Source organism: Diachasmimorpha longicaudata, chromosome 4, assembly GCF_034640455.1.
Source record: "Diachasmimorpha longicaudata isolate KC_UGA_2023 chromosome 4, iyDiaLong2, whole genome shotgun sequence".
NCBI lineage: Eukaryota > Metazoa > Arthropoda > Insecta > Hymenoptera > Braconidae > Diachasmimorpha > Diachasmimorpha longicaudata.
The window spans coordinates 7,351,822-7,369,002 of NC_087228.1; the positions used below are offsets into that span (position 1 = coordinate 7,351,822).

A 17,181-nucleotide genomic window follows, 5' to 3' on the forward strand; every position below is an offset into this window, starting at 1 on the left:
TACGTCGTTAGTTGCACATGAGAGCTTGTGACATTTGAAATTGTTCAAGTGCTTTCAGAATCGTAGGGGTGGATTCTCTTATTTCCCGTGTTGGAATTGAATATTTATTCGTGTTTCCGGTCGTAAAAAAATTATTAGGAAAATTTAGAGGTTTCGCTGGTCAGTTTTATAGGATTTCTATTGAATTATCTATTTATTTTTGGTGGATTTTACTTGGAGCTTCTATAAGAAAAGCAGTTTATCAAATGCTATAGACTTATTCAGACATAATAACGTCTATAGATCTATAGAGCTATGGAAAATTCTATAGAACCATTGCACTGTCTATAGACAGGTGTTGCCCTATAGAATATATTTTTTTATTCAACTTATTATTCGAATATTAATCTACAGAATTAAATTTTAAAAAATGAACCGCATTCGATTTTTTTCTTAAATTCTGTCGTCCATACGAATGTCAGATAATTAACTTTCATTACATTTCATCAACGTTTGAGGCAAGATGTTATTATCATTATTTTTTTAATCGGAACCCTTCCTATTACGATCTTGAAGACGTCTCCAAAGGAGTACTCAAGCTATCTTATAATTATAAAACTATTATTATCTATAATCCACACATTAACCGACCTCTTCATGAGGGCGACATTGGACAAATCGAACGAATAATTCATTGACCCCATTCCATACACAACTACAGCCTAAGGTCCGACGAAGTGTGTCACATGATCGTTAAATTCCACCGATTCGTCAATAATATTTTTATTTCGTCACTTTTCATTGAGGGTCGGTACTTTAATCCACTTATTCTGCGTTACGAAATGTCATTTTTGGGTACGTCAGCTCCGTCGGGTGCATGATATTTCGGAATTGTTGAGGGCAGTTGTTCAGTCGTGAACTGGACAGAAGGCGAATATGGAACTGTACTTGTTATTTTTAACGGGTTTTATTTTTGTCAATGCCAATGGTACGTGATTTATTTATTAAATTGAAGAGTTGTGATACTTGGGAATTGAAAAAATGTCTTGCAACTATTTTTGTAACCATTCGTTAATTTTTAATAATTTACGACCGGGGGATCGTTGTGTTCCTGACCTAATGGTCGTCTTGAATAAAATAATACGATGAATCAATACAAAAATCATTAGAGGGACTATTTTTGAGTTGATTAATTATGATTAATTGTGTTGTATTGGGGGTGATTGTATTAATTATATTGGGAAATAATTTATATAATTATGTATTCATTATTTTAAGAGGTAATTGGGTAATTATTTTCTTCTACAGAAAGAAATTTAAATAGATCGGATTTAAAATGCGTCGGTCATCCTCACTATAATGTTTCACTGACTGCATATTTTCCTGATTACGAGAGTGATAATGAATACGATTATCTGGACATGAGAGGAAAAAAACTGAGAAATCTACAGGTATGTTTTCCACTTTGATAAATGTAGGGCGAGGTTTCCTCGATGATCGTTTCGAGAGTGATTGTTTATACTATTTCAGTAGCAAAATACTAAAACAAGATATTGCGCTCCTGGGGTGTAAAGTATTTTCTGACTCGTGTGAGTTGATAACTAAATGAGTTGGAAAATATTATCGTCCTGTGGGGCACACGATATTTTAGTCCCTTTGGGACCGAGAAGTGCGATTTAACCGAGTGGAGGAAGGAAAATTAAATTAATTTACCTCTGAGTTGTTTTTTAAATAATATCTCGACGATTTGGAGATATTCATGAAAGACTGGGGGAAAGTAAAAAGTGACTTGTCACGGTTTACCACTGCAGTGCTGATTTTGTCTGGGTTATGTTTTCGATTAAAATTAGGGTAATTTATTATTTAACATCTGGATACTTTTATGATAACTAGGATTTCATGGACGGACGGTGTGAATACGTGACAGCAGCTATGGATATGGTGCCTGAAATTTCATATGGCACTCGTCTGTGCATTCCAGAATTGAATGAACATTTCGGCCGACAAATTCCAATCGAGGTAGAAATTTATTTGGCTATAATTCTATATAATTATATAAATGAAAAATTCCATACTTTTTCAGAGTTCCATCAAAGGTTCCATTTTAGGGAAACTTCATGAAAATTCGTTGAAAATTACAATTTTCCCAAAATTTTTGCTAAAAAAAAATTAACAGACTAAACAAATAAATTTTTATTCATTTTCATAGAACTTGCAATAAAAGCCTGGAAGTAATCCATTGAATTCCTCATAAAATTCAAATGAGAATGAAAATTAAATCAGCAATTCCTATTTTCCATTTTTCACAACTCAAATAAAATGGCAACAACGTAATATCCACTTCCAACTTCCTCAACAGGTACGGGACTACGGAATAGATTTGAAGGACCAACGTTTCTCCCAAGTCGACATCTGCGTCAGGAGCGAGAGTGACAGTTACGATATCGCAGTGAATCGACCGGTTACAGTTTATTTATAAATTCCCCGCTCCGACCGTCATAATTAATTATTCCTGTGTCACATAATTATCGAAAGAATAAACGAATGCCATCAGTTCTACGCAATTAGATCGCATGCATTAACACGACTTGGATAATTTTCCGTGTGAACAGGAAAGAGCTGTCGATTTATCCTATAAACCATAACTGTATTCCGAAGTTCCCCGACATTGTCGTATCTTCATCTTTACTTTAGTTTCTGACCAGGAAAGTCTGTAATGGGAGCAATTACCACTTTGTTTATCGTTGCGTTGGCTCGAAATGTCATAAAAAGCCTTGTTTACATTTTTATTTTTCTAAATATCTTTATCACGTGTGCTACGAGTGCTTGTTACACCGAAGCCGATCAATAAAATATTTAGAATGAGAGAAACAAATGGAATTTCATGTTCTGTGAGAAAGAAAAAATATTTTATTCTGTTCACTAGTGTTTTCCACAACTGAAATAATTTACTTTCTAAAACTTCTTTTATTTGAATGAAAGTATTACAATTTTTCAAAAGTGACCCACGTTACAACTGAGTACTATATTCTAGAGAAGTATCTTCTAGAGTGGTCAGGATAGGAGTGATGATGCTCCGGGTGTTACAGGGGTACATATTATTCGTCGAAAATACTTATCTTCTAAGGGATGTTCTGTCCTGTACTCCATTTAATGAAATTCATTTATAAAATTGTAGATAGGAGACTTCGGATTAGAATATTTATTCGAGAAATCGTAGATAGAGGCTAAGAGCCATTGAATATTCGCTTTTTGAAAATATGTAAGAACTAAGGTACTTAGGTTGCTAGATAATAAACGCTATTTGCTGAAAATCAGTACCTCTTTATACTTAGTTGCAATACCCTTGATTACGTATAAAATAGTTGAGGTGGTAACCGACATTAGTTCTGTTTAAAAATACATGAGATGGGTAAAATATTTTTTCAAACAAAATCATAATCTTTTCCAATTCGGCCAAGTTTGAATCAGAGAGTACAGTTTATCACCAGGACAGGTTGTGGACTTTGTTTGACGATGTCCTAATACAGTGTAGTCACTTTTAAGTTTTCCATTGGCAACGCCGAATGCTAGAAGATCAATGGTAGCGTTGACAGCCGCAGGCTGAGGGCTCCGAGCTGAAATACCATATTTTTTGTTAAAGTTGATTATTAATGGTTTTGTATTTTATCTAGTATTTTATTAATTGTTTCCTGGGAATTATATTACGTTATATTCCTATAGCAATATATTTTATGTAATATATTTCTTTGGTTAACTCACATTGAAAATTCCCAATGAAACAAATTCCCAAACTCTTCACGTTATAATTCGGTGAATGTGCTCCTCTGATTCCCCAACCACGTCCCTCGTAGACATTTCCATCCTCCCCTACGAGGAAATTATAGCCAATGTCGTCCCAGCCATTATGGTCCATATGGTAATTCTGGAATACAATAACGTATTTTGCATAGAGGTAAAATTCGGTGTTGACGTAGTATCGCTCCACCGCATCAATTGACGAAGTCTCTGACGACTACTATTATCGTGACATTTGCCCCTGGCTCACTTGTAACTAGGAGCTACTAAGCCACCGAGGGCAATCGGTTCAGACGTACACAAATTCATTTTCAGTGAGTACATGGTTTCCACGACCTCTTTTTCCACTTGAGTATTCAATAGCTATAGCTATAGCTCCTTATTTATGAAAATATTATAGAGGTTCGTTTAGAAAAAATCATGAGGGAATATTCAGTAAAAGAGAAAAATGGAAAAATTAATTTTCCACTATCGATCTATAGAACAGAAAAATTATAGACAGATCTATGTGAATATGAAAATTAATGTCATTATCAGGATTAATATCACCGGTCGTTATTATATAGATAAAATTAATGTATAGGTGAAAATTGTTGATTATTTATTTATAAAGATGTGTAGATGTTTTTAAAGATTGAGAAAACGATACTTTTATGAATGATCTCGGATAAATCGAGTAGTTCACGTCAGGGGCTTTATGAATTTTTATTGACAAACTGCTCCATTATTTTTTATTTTGACTGTGATTAATTACCTGGAATGAACGAACGCGAGCTTGACATATCGCTTGGGACGTGCAGCTGTCGGTGTCGGAGTGGTGGATCACAACGAATGGGGGTGGATTAATTTCAAGTCTTTCAGGTGTGGTCTTGGGGGGCTTTGCACCCCATCGTGATCTGCTTATGATCGTTGGATAATCTGTACGGAGAGAATTTTTTCGTCAATGTTACCGTAAGAGAAAAATATCGCGTTAAATGACGGAGGTGTTCACGTAATGCGGAATAATAAATAATTTTCTGGTGATTCTTATGGGAATTTTAGAATTTTTATAAAACTTCTTTTGGATTTATATAGAATTTTTGTGAGAATTATTATCGAATTCAAGGTCAAGTAAACAATTAAAGCCGACAAAAAGTCTATAGATATCCGATAGAAATTATAGAAAATTCTAGAAAATTTTTCACTTGGCTTTTTTGCACAAATTAAATAACAAATGTGTGCAATATATTTTTTTGTGCCTAAAGATTTTTATGGCGAGTATATTTATGATCATTTTACAAAAAAAATGCACTAAAGCTAATGCAAATATATTCAACAAATTCATGGATAAATACCGATGCGTCCTGCTGTTGGGCAAATCCATACTGTTAAAAGAAGATTCACCGAAAATATTGCCACAAGAACCTTCATCTTCGCTGAAGAGCGATACACTACCCGCTTTTCGGCCACTTCACCAACAATAATAGTCACCGCGATATATCTCGATATATCGAGTCACGCGGGACTCCCCTTCATTATTTTATCTCATGACACCAATACACCCGATCAGGCTTTAAGTGTCACAGAGAAACTACGCGATATCGCTAATCAATACTCGGTATAGAACCGCAGGAAATTAAAAGTCGATGATTAATCAATTTCATTTAATCACGTGTTAATTAATATTGATCGATAAAAGATTCAGAAAAAGATGGCAAATCTCCAACGTTTTCTGACACCGAAATGTTTTCTTCAATGATAAATTTTTGAATCTCTTTTATATATTTTTGACTGTTGTGAAGGTCCTCAATAGTTCATTAACGCAACACAAATGAATTTTCAAATCTTTAATTGTTTTTTTAATTTACATTTTTATTTTTTCCGTTACAAAAATTATTCTCAGTTTTATGGATTTCTTATTTTATTAAATACTATTTTCAACGTAAAAAATGCAAATATTTTATTAATGCAACACAACAAAGTCTCTCATTTTTTAAATATCACCGTCATTTATTCTCTCACGAAAACAAGTAATTACCAGTGAATTATTTGATCACATGATTTCTGACACATCATCCTGATGGGCTATGACACATTATCATCGTCACTCAACTCAGTCATGAATAATTATGACATGTTTATGGTTTAACTCAGAAAAGAGTTTCTGAAGTTCATTAACTATGTAGGTGTCACAACATTGTTGCTATCATTGGACGTGGGTCTGGGCCCATCAGGACTGTGACTACTTGCGGTTGAAGTGCAGTTGGACATGCAAACCGGTACGGGATGTGCCGTCCACCTCGGCATCTTCATGACGTATTTGTAAAATGTCTCCCCGGGACATACGGTATCGCGCACTTGACGATGACCTATTACTCGGTAATCTGGACTTATTTTGCCTAATGATACTCCACACGCTATTAGATCATTTAAGGCTTTGAGTGCTCCGTCGTTCGGGAGGAAATCTGCAAAAACAAAGTATTTGCAATTAGAAACAAAATGTTCTCGATTTTTATGCATTTATTTATATATTTGTTAATGATTGTGTGTAAATAAATTGATAATTCACTTAATTATTGCGTGGGGAGACAATTCTTATAAACAACATTATTTGTTATTTATAAAATTGCAATTCTCTGGGAACCGATTTGAAAGTTTTTTTGTGGAAAAAACTGTAAAATGTTTTATACAAAAATAGTAGAATCAGAGAAAGACCAACAAAAAATTATTTAATACAAAAATCAACGAACTTTCACATTCATAAATCGTTTTTCATGAGTCCTCGATTCCCCGCGTTGTTTTTCACGAAATGGTATGATTGGTTGATCGAAAAAATATTTAAAAAATTTACTCTTTCAATTAAAGTCTCTAAGAAATTATAGCACCGTCAGAACCCAATTTTTTTTTTAATTCCTAAGGAATAAACATATTTCTAACACGTGAATGACTTTTTCCCGCGCAAAATGAGAGCACCCACGGGGCGACGTTGCCGGAGACCCGCAAAACGTCTCGTTCGCTGTAGAGTGGATTCGACAACGTTGCGCACGGAATGCGACACGTATTTCCGCGCGTTGACCAATCGCCGGATCGCAGAGGAAAAAAATTAAATTAAATTCACATACGAGAGAAATCGCCGATGATTGATATTCCAATGCTCTGGGAATTATATCCCGGTGCGTGCGCCCCGATGTAGTCCCACCCTCGGCCCTCGTAGACGTTGCTGTCCTCTCCTATGACGAATTGATAGCCAATGTCTATCCAGTGATTCTTGTCTATGTGGAGGTCCTGATAGGATCGCACCACAGCCGAACATTCCGGCTGATCGTAGCAGTAGTTGAGGATCCCCCCGTGATGAACCACCACGTAAGGGGTTGGGGACGTCCACAGGAGTTCGTAACCGCTCACGTTCCTCGCTTTCCACTCATTTCGGGATATTATTCTCGGACAAATGGGTCCTACAAGTGACAGAAAATCGGTTCAGTTAAGGAACATAAGGATCTGAGTTTTTGGAAATATCAGGGACAATTTTTTGGAAATTATGCCAATTGAAAAGTTGAAATGTGGCTCAATTTTACCTTAAAAAAATAAGCTTCATAAACTCTGATAATTTTGCCCGATCTCTTGCCCTTAATTGTTGATTGGATGTTCAATAAATGATTGAGAAAAAACTGGTGAATTTTAACTGATTCGCTTTATAATGAACAAGAAAATTCAACTGCAAAAAATCACCAAATTCTGTCCAATTGATTCCCTTCTCTCATTTATCAAATGCTCAATAAAAATATTTCCTTATCGCTGTTAATTATTTCCTACCTCGACTCAGCAAAACAAACTCCTAAATGTTTCCCACCAATTTAATAGTAAAACAAAAAATTCAGTAGTAAAAAATCGAAAAATTTATCTCTAATCTATTGCCCCCAATGATTAATGAAATGTTCAATCAAAAATCGGCAAAAAATCTTCCAAATTGATATTAAATTCGTCCCTTTCTCTCCTGATTTTCAAACAAATGGAATTCACGAAAATTCCTCAATTTTTTTTCCTCTCACAATGGGTTGTCGAATGACAAATGAATAAATACCAGCATTGATTATTTTTGGATCAACCGGAAGACTCTCTGCCACCTTTTGCATGAGCAAAATGATCGATATCTCCAGAAGAATTGAGACTGTGGTTCTCATGGTGGTATCACAACAGTTGTTCAATACTGAGCTACCACCCAAGCGCTTGTGTATTTAAGCAAAAATTATTGCGATTGCACAGGGAAGTCCCAGAGCTGCGATTTGGCTGTTCAACTCCCACTCTGCAACTCGGACTCGAACACGTGTAGTCTTTCAGTCCCGTCCCGACCGAGGAATTCACCGTAACGATGCAGTTGTTTGTGGCTGTGATTTCCGCGTCCTACTGACAATTTTTGTTTTCTTTTTCGTGGGGGAATAAATAATGCTACTGTAGGAAAATAAATGGAGGAAAAAGTCAATGGGATGATAAATGAGATTGATTGGTTTGGCCAGCTACCGACGGGGAGACCCTTGATGTGAGTTATCATCTTATCAGTTAGGAAAATAAGAATTTTTATGATTAGATTATAAATTGCTTAGAATTGTTAAAAAATTCTATTATTTTTTCTCTAATTTTTTTCTTCCTTTCGGTCCTCCTGAGAAAACCATTGTGCTATTTGTGATGAAAAATAATGGAGCCATTGGATTTACAATTATTATTTTAACGGGAAATTGGAATTTTATTGTAAATCGATTGGTTTTTGCAAAAACATTTTTTACGCAATTGTCCGATAATTATTTTTTTATTAATCACCCAGCGAGTGGATCAGATTTTTTTCGTATCATTACCAATTGATCAATTAATAAATGGTTGTTTATAATAAATTAATTAATTGTGAAATTATTCTCCTGTTATTAAAAATCGTAATTTAATGGAGAAATTATTTACATTACAAATAAATAAAATAGTGCTGAGTTTGCAATCACGATTGCAGGAAAAATGAAATATTACTCGAGAGTAATAGTAGTTAAGGAATATGAGTATTCCGAGTACTCGGAAAATTAACGTTCGAGGTCACATTTAGTTACTTCCTGTTGTTAGGGAATAATTGCGGCATCATAACAATGGAATTTTCGATCGCGAAAGGAAGAAGTGAAAATAATCAATTTTATTCCGACTGGTCAAATGAGATTCTCTGTCTGATTTGAAATTGACATAAATGTTCTCCAAGTAAATTTTCTAATTTTCTCAATTTTTTTATAATGCACGAGGGAATAATCACTTTGTTGTGCCAATTTTCTGGAAATTCTATTGCCTTTTTTATCTACTTAATATTCGCGAATTTTCGATGGGACATAATTTCGCTCGTTAAAGACGAACGGAAGATTTACATATTCATACAGAGATAAACTTCATGAATTTTTAGGAGTTTCATAATTATGATGATGTTTTTGTTGTTTGCGCGAGTTTTGGTAGAACTCAGGTAATTACTGAATGATTAATTATATAAATAATTAGTGAATTATCATGGTAATTAGAATTTATTAATTATGAATAAATTAATGGATTCCAAGTGATAAACTAACATTTTAATTTGTGGTAAACAATTTCAAACCAAAAAAGAATCTGAAGCAAAATCACAAATAAAAATTATCAAACGATACGCGAATGACAGAGAGATTTGTGTAGATTTCTACTTTATCAGTGTTGAAAGCCACGTGCGAAGGCCAGTATTTGTTTATCCGAGAGTTTCCGGTTCTCCCAAAGTTTATCGCCCTCATAAAACAAAAATTCATTGAGCTTAAAAATGTTCAAATTCGGATTTTCCGACGATCATTCAACCCAAGGTATCTCGAATCCATCAATCGAAAAAGCAAAAAAATTAAAGTTCCCTCGATTTTAAGGTTAACCAACTATTTGCCGCCAAACAACACAATTATTGTTTCAGACGCGGGAAACAACGAGAGCGCGAAACTCGATTGGTTCCCGGCCGAGGAAATTCAAATATCGGACGAAGAAATTTCCAAATTCCCGGAGGCAGATGAGAGGATTAATGCGACATTCGGTGATGTTCACTTGAAGCTCATACGTTCGGATAATGTGGCCTTCAATCTCTACAGTGACGAACATGAAAATATTATCAAAGCTGAAACGCAACATTCGGATTTACTTCCCGCAATTTATGAAGGTAAGATAAAGCAGATCAATTAATAAAATTGAGATAATTGATAAGGATCCGCGATATGATATAATATAATATAATGAACAAATTATTGGGATAACAATAATGCTGAATAATTCTTTATATGGCACTGAATAATAGCACATTTCAATGTTCATGTTCTCGGTGAACACTAAAATGTGACTGTTTTTCATAACAAAGAAATAAATTAATATTTTAGCGAGTGATATTTCCTCAGACGATATTTCGACGCATCATAATTTTCCAGGGAATATTTTTATGCATAAAAAATTGTTCAGATCATGTTTTTCTGTGATCCCTGGTTATTTAATTAATAATAAATAAATATGGAAACAATTTATAGGTGGTTTAAAAATCTGGGAATGCACGAATGATTTGAGTCAGTATTTAATCGCTCAACAAATCGATTTGAAGAGCAAAAAAGTCCTCGATCTAGGATGCGGTGCAGGTGTTCTTGGGATCATCACTTTATTGAAAGGAGCTGTCGTTGATTTTCAGGATTACGTGCGTATCAGTTTCTCAGCACAATTGCGTGATAATTTATTCAAAATTCATTTAAATTCATTACTAATTAAGAAGTTCTGAAATTCGGTTGAGAGTCTGTATTTCTGTTGTTTTAGAATTCCGAGGTGATTCATCTAGTGACGATTCCAAACGTTCTACTAAATTCCACAGCTCAAGAGTCACTTGAGAAAAAGTGCAAGTTTTTTTCCGGAGATTGGGCGGCTTTTACGGATTTATTTTCCGAGAAGTCTTCGCGTGATGGAAAGTACGATGTGATAGTGAGCAGCGAGACTATTTATAATTCCGACAATCATGAGAAGCTGTATCAAGTGTTCAAGAAGTGTCTGAAAGCGGATGGGGTCGGGTAAATATGCATTTTTTCTTTATCAGTGGGAAAATCTTTTCATATAGGAAATAGTTTTGATTTAAAGCCCAGATCTACTCCTTTCCGACCATTATCTAGACAGTTTTCCCTTTTTCCCAGAAAATCCGGGAAAACAGTCTAGACTTATAACTCGTAAATTCTGTTCATTTCTAACAGGTATGTAGCTGGAAAAACTTACTACTTCGGAGTTGGTGGAGGCATGCGTCAGTTTGAGACTTTAGTCTCTCAAGATGGTGAATTTGTTGCTGAAACTGTCTGGACCAGTGAACAGGGTAAAAATAATATTTCACTTTTGATATTCTTCAATAACCCCCCTAAACTCTTTAATTCCCAACACCAGTAAATTTTTTTAGGCCTACAACGAGAGATACTGAAGTTAACGAGACTGAAGCAATGACTGCTGGTTATGGGCCGTACAAATAAATAAATTTAACTAATAACAAATATTCACTAAATGAACATTAGAGTCAAGGAGAGAGTCTCTCAAAGACCCATCCGTTTTCCCCCTGATGGACCAATATATTGTCAATTTTTTCGTTGGGTTCTGGTCGACGAAAGCGAATTCTGTCATGAAGACGATCACTCTGGCCCTGCCAAAATTCCACAGATTTTGGAATGACGATGAACCCGCCCCTAAAATATAAAAAATTGCCTTAAAATGAATTAAAAATTAGAAATTAAAAAAAATTTTTTTAGTTGTTTAACATTTCCACAAAAAACATCCAACATACCAGCAGGGAGGTCTGGGTACTTTGCCCTCTGGGAACTGTGCCAGCAATTCTCTCTCCTTGATCATCAACGTATCGCGTCCGGCAATTGGTGCACTCTGTTTACTCGCGTGTGCGCCAATCTGGCTGGGGAATGGTCTCGACGAGAAGTAGATATCCGAGTCTTCCTCAGAGGTCTTCTCGACCCTCCCTTCAATCCGCACCTTAACGTCAATTTAAATATAAAAAACGCCCTCTTCGTCTAGTATTTGATTCTGTCACATAAAACTGAATATTTTAACAATGAAATTAAATAATAATGTTACCGTTCGTCTCAGAGGCTCCCAATGAAATACCAGAGCTGCATTGGGATTGTCTGCCTGGAATATTCATTTAGAGAGTCATTTTAATCTTCGAAGTGTTAATAGATCGATGGATTTATTTGTGGTATTTATTGAGAAATTGTAAAGCTCGTTTAGAGTGTATGGGATTCGTTAAAATTTACCCACCAACTCACGACCCTTTCGGCTCTTGTAATTTGTGTAGAACTTAAAACCTTCGGTGCTGAAACCTTTCAGAAGAACTGGTCTCGCCGAGGGAATTCCATCTCTAGAATAAATGCAGGGAATTATTTAATTAATGGGTGGGATTTAATTAATATTAAAACATTTATTGGCAAATTGAGAGAAATTGAAATTGAACTGGCGGACAGGGAATACCGACTGGAGATTATTCTACGGAAATAAATCAATAGAACTGTGAAAATTTTCAAAACAATGTTCATCAAAAAGCCAATAGAAATGCAGGATATTTTTTTTTTCGAATTCACGAGATTCGAAAAAATTTATTTTGTGTTGAAATAATCTTTTCCAGTGGATGTACCTCGTAGCGGTTGCCACAACCATAGCATTAGGTTCCTGAATGGTGGGTAATTTACATACAGCATCGAACCAGGCCTTGAATTGGCCAATGGGTTCCTTGCATTCCAGTTGATCCTCAGTAAAAGTCTCAGACTTATCTTTGTATTTGATCCTCATACCTGAAGAAAAATTTCATTCAATCCGTTAAGATCTTCTTTTGAAAGCTTGTCGCTTTGTCTAACATGAGCCTGTCATTCTTTACTTAGTCATCCTATTTATTTATCAGCTGATTCCATACAGATGCTCAGATGAAAATAAAAATTAGATTTTCATACACAATCTATTCTCCTACATTTTCTATAGAATTCAGTCCACTCACGGATTCTAAGTTCGTCTTAATATGTTTTCATTTCTTCCCTAAGAAAAATCCCTCAAAAAATGGCAAAAAGTCCTTGTCAAAAGTGTTTCATTCCCTGTACATGTCGAGATATTCACCAAAATCAAGGCCGAACGTTTTACTAGTTCAATAGATTAGCAGTAACTCTTTCAGAAGGTTATGGACAATGTCCTCAATCACCCAGACGCATACCTCAGTACAAAAGTGTCGATGAAAACCTGAAGATGGTCTATTAATTCGTATCACCCAATGAACAAAAAAAAATTCCCCTTCATTAGAAAATATGAACTATTGACCTCCCAGATCAACGCTGTACGCAGCATTCGGCGAGGCCTTCGTCGTTGACATGATTGTTGAACCTATACCTTTGACAGTCGACCATAAACGTATACGCGCTGTCATCCAGTGTTAGTGCGTCGTGCTGAGGATCAATGAGTTCATGAAAACATCTTCGATAAATTATCAAAAGCGTAAGTTGCATTCGATATCATTATTTTGGACAATCGCCATGTTTGAGGATTATACTCACGTTGTCGCAGAGACGTGGAGACAATGTCAATTGTTACACTGTCTCGAACATATGCCGTTGACGCTTTGGAATTTCCTCTACTTATTACGTAATCGTTGATGGTTATCATGGAAAACGATAAATACCATTCGCGATCGGAAGACAACGAACGACTGAGATACTGATTAGGGAGTTCGGGGGGATAAGATTGGGAAATGTAACGGAATTTTGAGGTTAGAAAACTGTTGCTAAGAAAGTGGTTTCGTGTTTTTTGTCTTTTTTTTTTAGGAAATTCCTTTTGGCCTTTCTTATCCTCTGGGAGAAAGGGAATGGGCATTTCGGACGTACCTAGGAGCTCCAGGACATGCTATTGTTTAAGTGGGAGGGAGGTAGTGGGTTTTGGGAGATACCTAACCTAGAGATGAACTTGTTAACAATTAAGCACATTTTTGAATGAGCTACAAAACTGTTTTTGACTTATGATGGCACTGGCCATTGCCTGAAGGCTCACCATCAGGGATAAGGCTTTTTATCCCCGTGGTAGTCTCAGAAAGACCAAAAGAGAAACACTGGAGCACCGAAAGAACTGCGATTAACACCCTGACTTCCTTATTTTATTGTTTATCCCATTTATTTATTACTTTGACAATTGGGTAGTCCCAGGACCTTAAGAGAAAATTGTCATTCTTTTCACTGAAGTAGATTTTTCCCTTGAATTCTCTTCTCCCATTTTTAGAATAAAAATTCAGAGATGAAACTTCATTAATTCTCAGTCACCAAGTTTTTGGCGGAAAATCGTGGAAAATTCACCTTTTGAAATAGTTATCCCGTCATACAAATCCGAACTTTCTGTAAAAATATTGTCTAAAAATATTCGAAAAGTGGAAAAAAATCATTTTTGATCAGAGATTTGTAGAACTGATTTCTGAATTTATCCACTGCAGTTTTTCACATGTCCTGAGTCTTTCTGCTCCTCACACAATTCTTTTGAGCCAATCCCAGAACTGTCCATTTTCAGCTGGGACTCCGGGCGTTTTGTGGAAGGAACTGCATTCACCGAATTCAATTCGTTCGCTAACATCGTCAAATTCAAAGTCCTTTCCCCGTTTACCGAGGAATGTATTCCTTGAAGATGCGTCTGTGGCTTCCAGTTGACTGGATTTCGTCACTCGAACGAGATTCATTTCCTTCTCCAGGAGATTCTTGATGACTGTGCAACTCTTCGCCAATGCTTGGTCTTGTTTAGTGCAGAGAACGAGGACGGGGAAGGATTTGTGGACAATCGAGTCACAGAGCAAAGTGTACAAGAACCTGAAGAAAAATCATGAGTTAAATATCCCAGAAAAACCTCTTTAGAAAATTACCAAAAAATTGTTCACTTTTTTCTCAATAAAAATTAAAATTTGACAGAAGAAAACAAATAACAAAATTCAATTTAAATAGATATTCCGTTAAAAAAATAGTAGAATAAATAGAAATAAATATTTAAAACAGAGCGACGGAATTGATTTTTATGGACCAACTTACTCTGCAACATCACGAATGTCTTTCTGGAAAGTTACTGAGTCAATAACGAAGGCCAGACCTCTGGCTGACGATTTATATTGGTCGAAAATTCTGTACCTCAATTTCTCGTTGCCGGGGATGTCAATTATTTTAAGGAGCATCTAGAAAAAAAATTACACTGTTCTGGAGAATTCGAATGAATTTAGCGTGGAAGCATTTCAAATGGAGAATTTTTATTCATTTAAATATGTAACTTATTCAGATTCCAAATGAAATATTCAAATGAATATTATTTCAGATATTCAGTCGATTTGATTAATTGCTCTCATTCTCATAAATAATTGAAAAAAAAATTCCATTCAATTTTTAATTGCTCGAGTGTACTTTTTGATCATCTTCGAGCATTCTCAATGCTCCCATTCGAACACAAAAAAATCAAACTCTCGAATTTAAGAGGTAATCTTCACAATTCAACTCACGCGGTTAACGGGGATATCGACGATATTTTCTTTTACAGATGTGTACGTTGGGAAGTGAATCTCATGAATCAAACTTGTGAAAAGGAGTGTTTTTCCAGCATCACAGAGGCCTGTGATGAGTACATTTCGTCCAATGGTTTTTTTTCTCCGCCATACAATGAATACAACTGCAATGATAATTCATCGATAAGTCCTCGAGCATTTATTTTTTTATTAAAAGTGTGATAATGTTATCATGTGTTGTGAAGGTATGATGGACCCATTCGTTTACTACATTTATAATTATAATGTACTGTGTAGATATTTTTTCTTTCTCATTCTTATAATGTATTATACGTACTGTAAGTACAATGACATACGATTTATTTAGATTTTGTCGTGTGATAGATAGGTTTTGGGGGAAACGCACATGTTGATGTTGAGATTAAATATATTTATGGAATTATGAATGGATGAGACTATTTCATTTTTTATGTGATATTTTTCGTCCAATTATTCAGTAATTGGTTTACTGTCAGTGTTTAATTAATTTAATATCCAATTAACTGGGAAAATCCATTTTTTTTCGTGAATTCGATTGTTATTTCATATGAAATTGATTGAACATCTATTAAAAACTATATTTCGTTTTAGATAATTGTTAGTTGCGAATCCCAGACAAATTCCAACAGCAGATGGTTCGCTTTTAGACTTTTCCACCATAAAATCTCAGACCTTTTCCCTGATTATCTCCCGAATCCTTTTCCTATTGTCTCCGTATTTTCTTATATCTCTCCCAGGTCCCACAACTCACTCTACATTTTTGTACCACCTTCCCGAACATAAATTGAGGATCTTTCCATTGCCAAATGAATATTTAACACTCGGAATGGTAGAACGAGGTCAATTACCTCATTTCTGCGTCGAATTTTTCAGTAATATCTCCGAATCTGAGGGGGATAGCGAAATTTGTGTAACTACATTAGTTGTAGCACTCGATTCGCTGCCCAAAAAAGGGCCTGACCAAAATGCTGCTATCTTCTCTAGATTTTGAGCTATTCATCAAAAACTGGTAAATAGTCCGAAAAAACTAAAATCATTTTTACGACTTCGTTACTGATTAGCAGTTGTCAAAAAAATCAAGATTTTGGGTTGAACTTGACAACGTTTTCTTATTGGACCCGAAAATCAATCATATCCGAACCTAAACTTGGTGAGGTTACTTCCGAAAAATCCAGAAAAATAAGGAAAGTACATAATTACCGATTGTCAAAACGATGGCAAAAATTGCCACAATTATCCCAAATAATTGGGAAATATTCTCCTCCAATAGCGGCGCCGCTCGTTTTTCCATTCTTCAATGCTTTACTATTATTACCAGATGTTTACAATTGCAGACGGTGAAGTGGACTGAGGCATCGAAACAAACGTACCACGAGGTCACCAGTGAACGCTGGGTAATGGTAAAAGAGAAATCTACAAAGTAGATGGTCCCCGGCGATGGGGAGGGGATTTTAAGATGAAAAAGGTACGAAAATCGCAAAAAAATTACAAAAAAAGACATGAAAGTTGACTGGTGAGTTATTTATTTTAATTAGTAACATTTAGAATGGTACTTTCTGTCAGTAAAGGACAATTATTAATGGAATAATAGTTGCCAGAGTCCTCGATTAAATGTGGCGCGAGATGGCCGCAGTGTTTTCATTACCAATTGATAGTGGAGTTGATAGCAATCGGTAAGTTAGCGCTCCATGGTTCATTGAATTAGTAAGAGCGAAAGCATTTTGTCATATAACTATTTTACTAATGGGACTGTTGTACGCACCGTCGTCCAAACATGCACTGTAGGTATGAGGGTTCCATCTGTGACACACAGAGGCCCCTATTTATTTTGA

General features: G+C 35.4%; 5 protein-coding genes and 1 long non-coding RNA gene across 8 annotated transcripts; 3 read left to right on the forward strand and 3 right to left on the reverse strand.

The window, feature by feature from the left end:
• The first annotated feature begins 555 nt into the window (after positions 1-555).
• Positions 556-3,414, forward strand: LOC135161195 (uncharacterized). The gene is made up of 4 exons (XM_064118559.1): positions 556-967; positions 1,288-1,430; positions 1,873-1,998; positions 2,339-3,414. The coding sequence occupies exons 1-4, from the start codon at positions 916-918 to the stop codon at positions 2,456-2,458; spliced, it is 441 nt and encodes a 146-aa protein (XP_063974629.1). The 5' UTR covers positions 556-915; the 3' UTR covers positions 2,459-3,414.
• On the reverse strand, positions 3,415-8,157 carry LOC135161815 (uncharacterized). The gene is made up of 7 exons (XM_064119739.1): positions 7,838-8,157; positions 6,879-7,211; positions 5,936-6,221; positions 5,112-5,266; positions 4,532-4,695; positions 3,742-3,904; positions 3,415-3,596 (listed from the first exon to the last, which is right to left on the reverse strand). Exons 1-7 carry the CDS (start codon positions 7,935-7,937, stop codon positions 3,415-3,417), a joined length of 1,383 nt encoding a protein of 460 aa, XP_063975809.1. The 5' UTR covers positions 7,938-8,157.
• A 1,289-nt stretch (positions 8,158-9,446) lies between these two features.
• On the forward strand, positions 9,447-11,344 carry LOC135161189 (histidine protein methyltransferase 1 homolog). Its single transcript, XM_064118550.1, has 6 exons — positions 9,447-9,605; positions 9,707-9,946; positions 10,305-10,465; positions 10,582-10,829; positions 11,007-11,122; positions 11,204-11,344. The coding sequence occupies exons 1-6, from the start codon at positions 9,566-9,568 to the stop codon at positions 11,245-11,247; spliced, it is 849 nt and encodes a 282-aa protein (XP_063974620.1). The 5' UTR covers positions 9,447-9,565; the 3' UTR covers positions 11,248-11,344.
• Positions 11,141-13,235, reverse strand: LOC135161191 (pyridoxine/pyridoxamine 5'-phosphate oxidase). 3 transcript variants are annotated; one of them, XM_064118552.1, is made up of 6 exons: positions 13,111-13,235; positions 12,440-12,596; positions 12,067-12,166; positions 11,884-11,937; positions 11,582-11,781; positions 11,141-11,483 (listed from the first exon to the last, which is right to left on the reverse strand). In XM_064118552.1, exons 1-6 carry the CDS (start codon positions 13,214-13,216, stop codon positions 11,318-11,320), a joined length of 783 nt encoding a protein of 260 aa, XP_063974622.1. In that variant the 5' UTR covers positions 13,217-13,235; the 3' UTR covers positions 11,141-11,317. The 3 variants fall into 3 exon arrangements, with proteins under 3 accessions (XP_063974622.1, XP_063974623.1, XP_063974624.1); XM_064118553.1 differs by having other exon boundaries at positions 13,007-13,143; XM_064118554.1 differs by lacking the exon at positions 13,111-13,235 and adding an exon at positions 12,797-12,936.
• Positions 13,145-14,372, forward strand: LOC135161197 (uncharacterized). Its single transcript, XR_010298714.1, has 2 exons — positions 13,145-13,284; positions 14,341-14,372. It is a non-coding gene; the product is annotated as an uncharacterized LOC135161197 (long non-coding RNA).
• LOC135161193 (signal recognition particle receptor subunit beta) lies at positions 13,932-16,721 on the reverse strand. Its single transcript, XM_064118557.1, has 4 exons — positions 16,550-16,721; positions 15,308-15,474; positions 14,850-14,989; positions 13,932-14,633 (listed from the first exon to the last, which is right to left on the reverse strand). Exons 1-4 carry the CDS (start codon positions 16,638-16,640, stop codon positions 14,297-14,299), a joined length of 735 nt encoding a protein of 244 aa, XP_063974627.1. The 5' UTR covers positions 16,641-16,721; the 3' UTR covers positions 13,932-14,296.
• Positions 16,722-17,181: the final 460 nt, after the last annotated feature.

Coding starts and splice junctions, on each gene's coding strand:
- LOC135161191 (XM_064118552.1), bottom strand. CDS start 13,216: ATGACAGCGCGTATACGTTTATGGTCGACTGTCAAAGGTATAGGTTCA. Junction 12,597..13,110: donor GTACAGCGTTGATCTGGGAG/GTCAATAGTTCA, acceptor ATTTTTCTTCAG/GTATGAGGATCAAATACAAA. Junction 11,938..12,066: donor GCCGAAAGGGTCGTGAGTTG/GTGGGTAAATTT, acceptor TGAATATTCCAG/GCAGACAATCCCAATGCAGC.
- LOC135161193 (XM_064118557.1), bottom strand. CDS start 16,640: ATGGAAAAACGAGCGGCGCCGCTATTGGAGGAGAATATTTCCCAATTA. Junction 15,475..16,549: donor TGCCATCGTTTTGACAATCG/GTAATTATGTAC, acceptor TTATCATTGCAG/TTGTATTCATTGTATGGCGG. Junction 14,990..15,307: donor TCGATATCCCCGTTAACCGC/GTGAGTTGAATT, acceptor TTTTTTTTCTAG/ATGCTCCTTAAAATAATTGA.
- LOC135161195 (XM_064118559.1), top strand. CDS start 916: ATGGAACTGTACTTGTTATTTTTAACGGGTTTTATTTTTGTCAATGCC. Junction 968..1,287: donor TATTTTTGTCAATGCCAATG/GTACGTGATTTA, acceptor TTTCTTCTACAG/AAAGAAATTTAAATAGATCG. Junction 1,999..2,338: donor GCCGACAAATTCCAATCGAG/GTAGAAATTTAT, acceptor CTTCCTCAACAG/GTACGGGACTACGGAATAGA.
- LOC135161815 (XM_064119739.1), bottom strand. CDS start 7,937: ATGAGAACCACAGTCTCAATTCTTCTGGAGATATCGATCATTTTGCTC. Junction 5,267..5,935: donor AATGTTGTGACACCTACATA/GTTAATGAACTT, acceptor CGCGTGACTCGA/TATATCGAGATATATCGCGG. Junction 4,696..5,111: donor CCCAACAGCAGGACGCATCG/GTATTTATCCAT, acceptor CTCTCCGTACAG/ATTATCCAACGATCATAAGC.
- LOC135161189 (XM_064118550.1), top strand. CDS start 9,566: ATGTTCAAATTCGGATTTTCCGACGATCATTCAACCCAAG. Junction 9,606..9,706: donor CGACGATCATTCAACCCAAG/GTATCTCGAATC, acceptor TTATTGTTTCAG/ACGCGGGAAACAACGAGAGC. Junction 10,830..11,006: donor CTGAAAGCGGATGGGGTCGG/GTAAATATGCAT, acceptor CATTTCTAACAG/GTATGTAGCTGGAAAAACTT.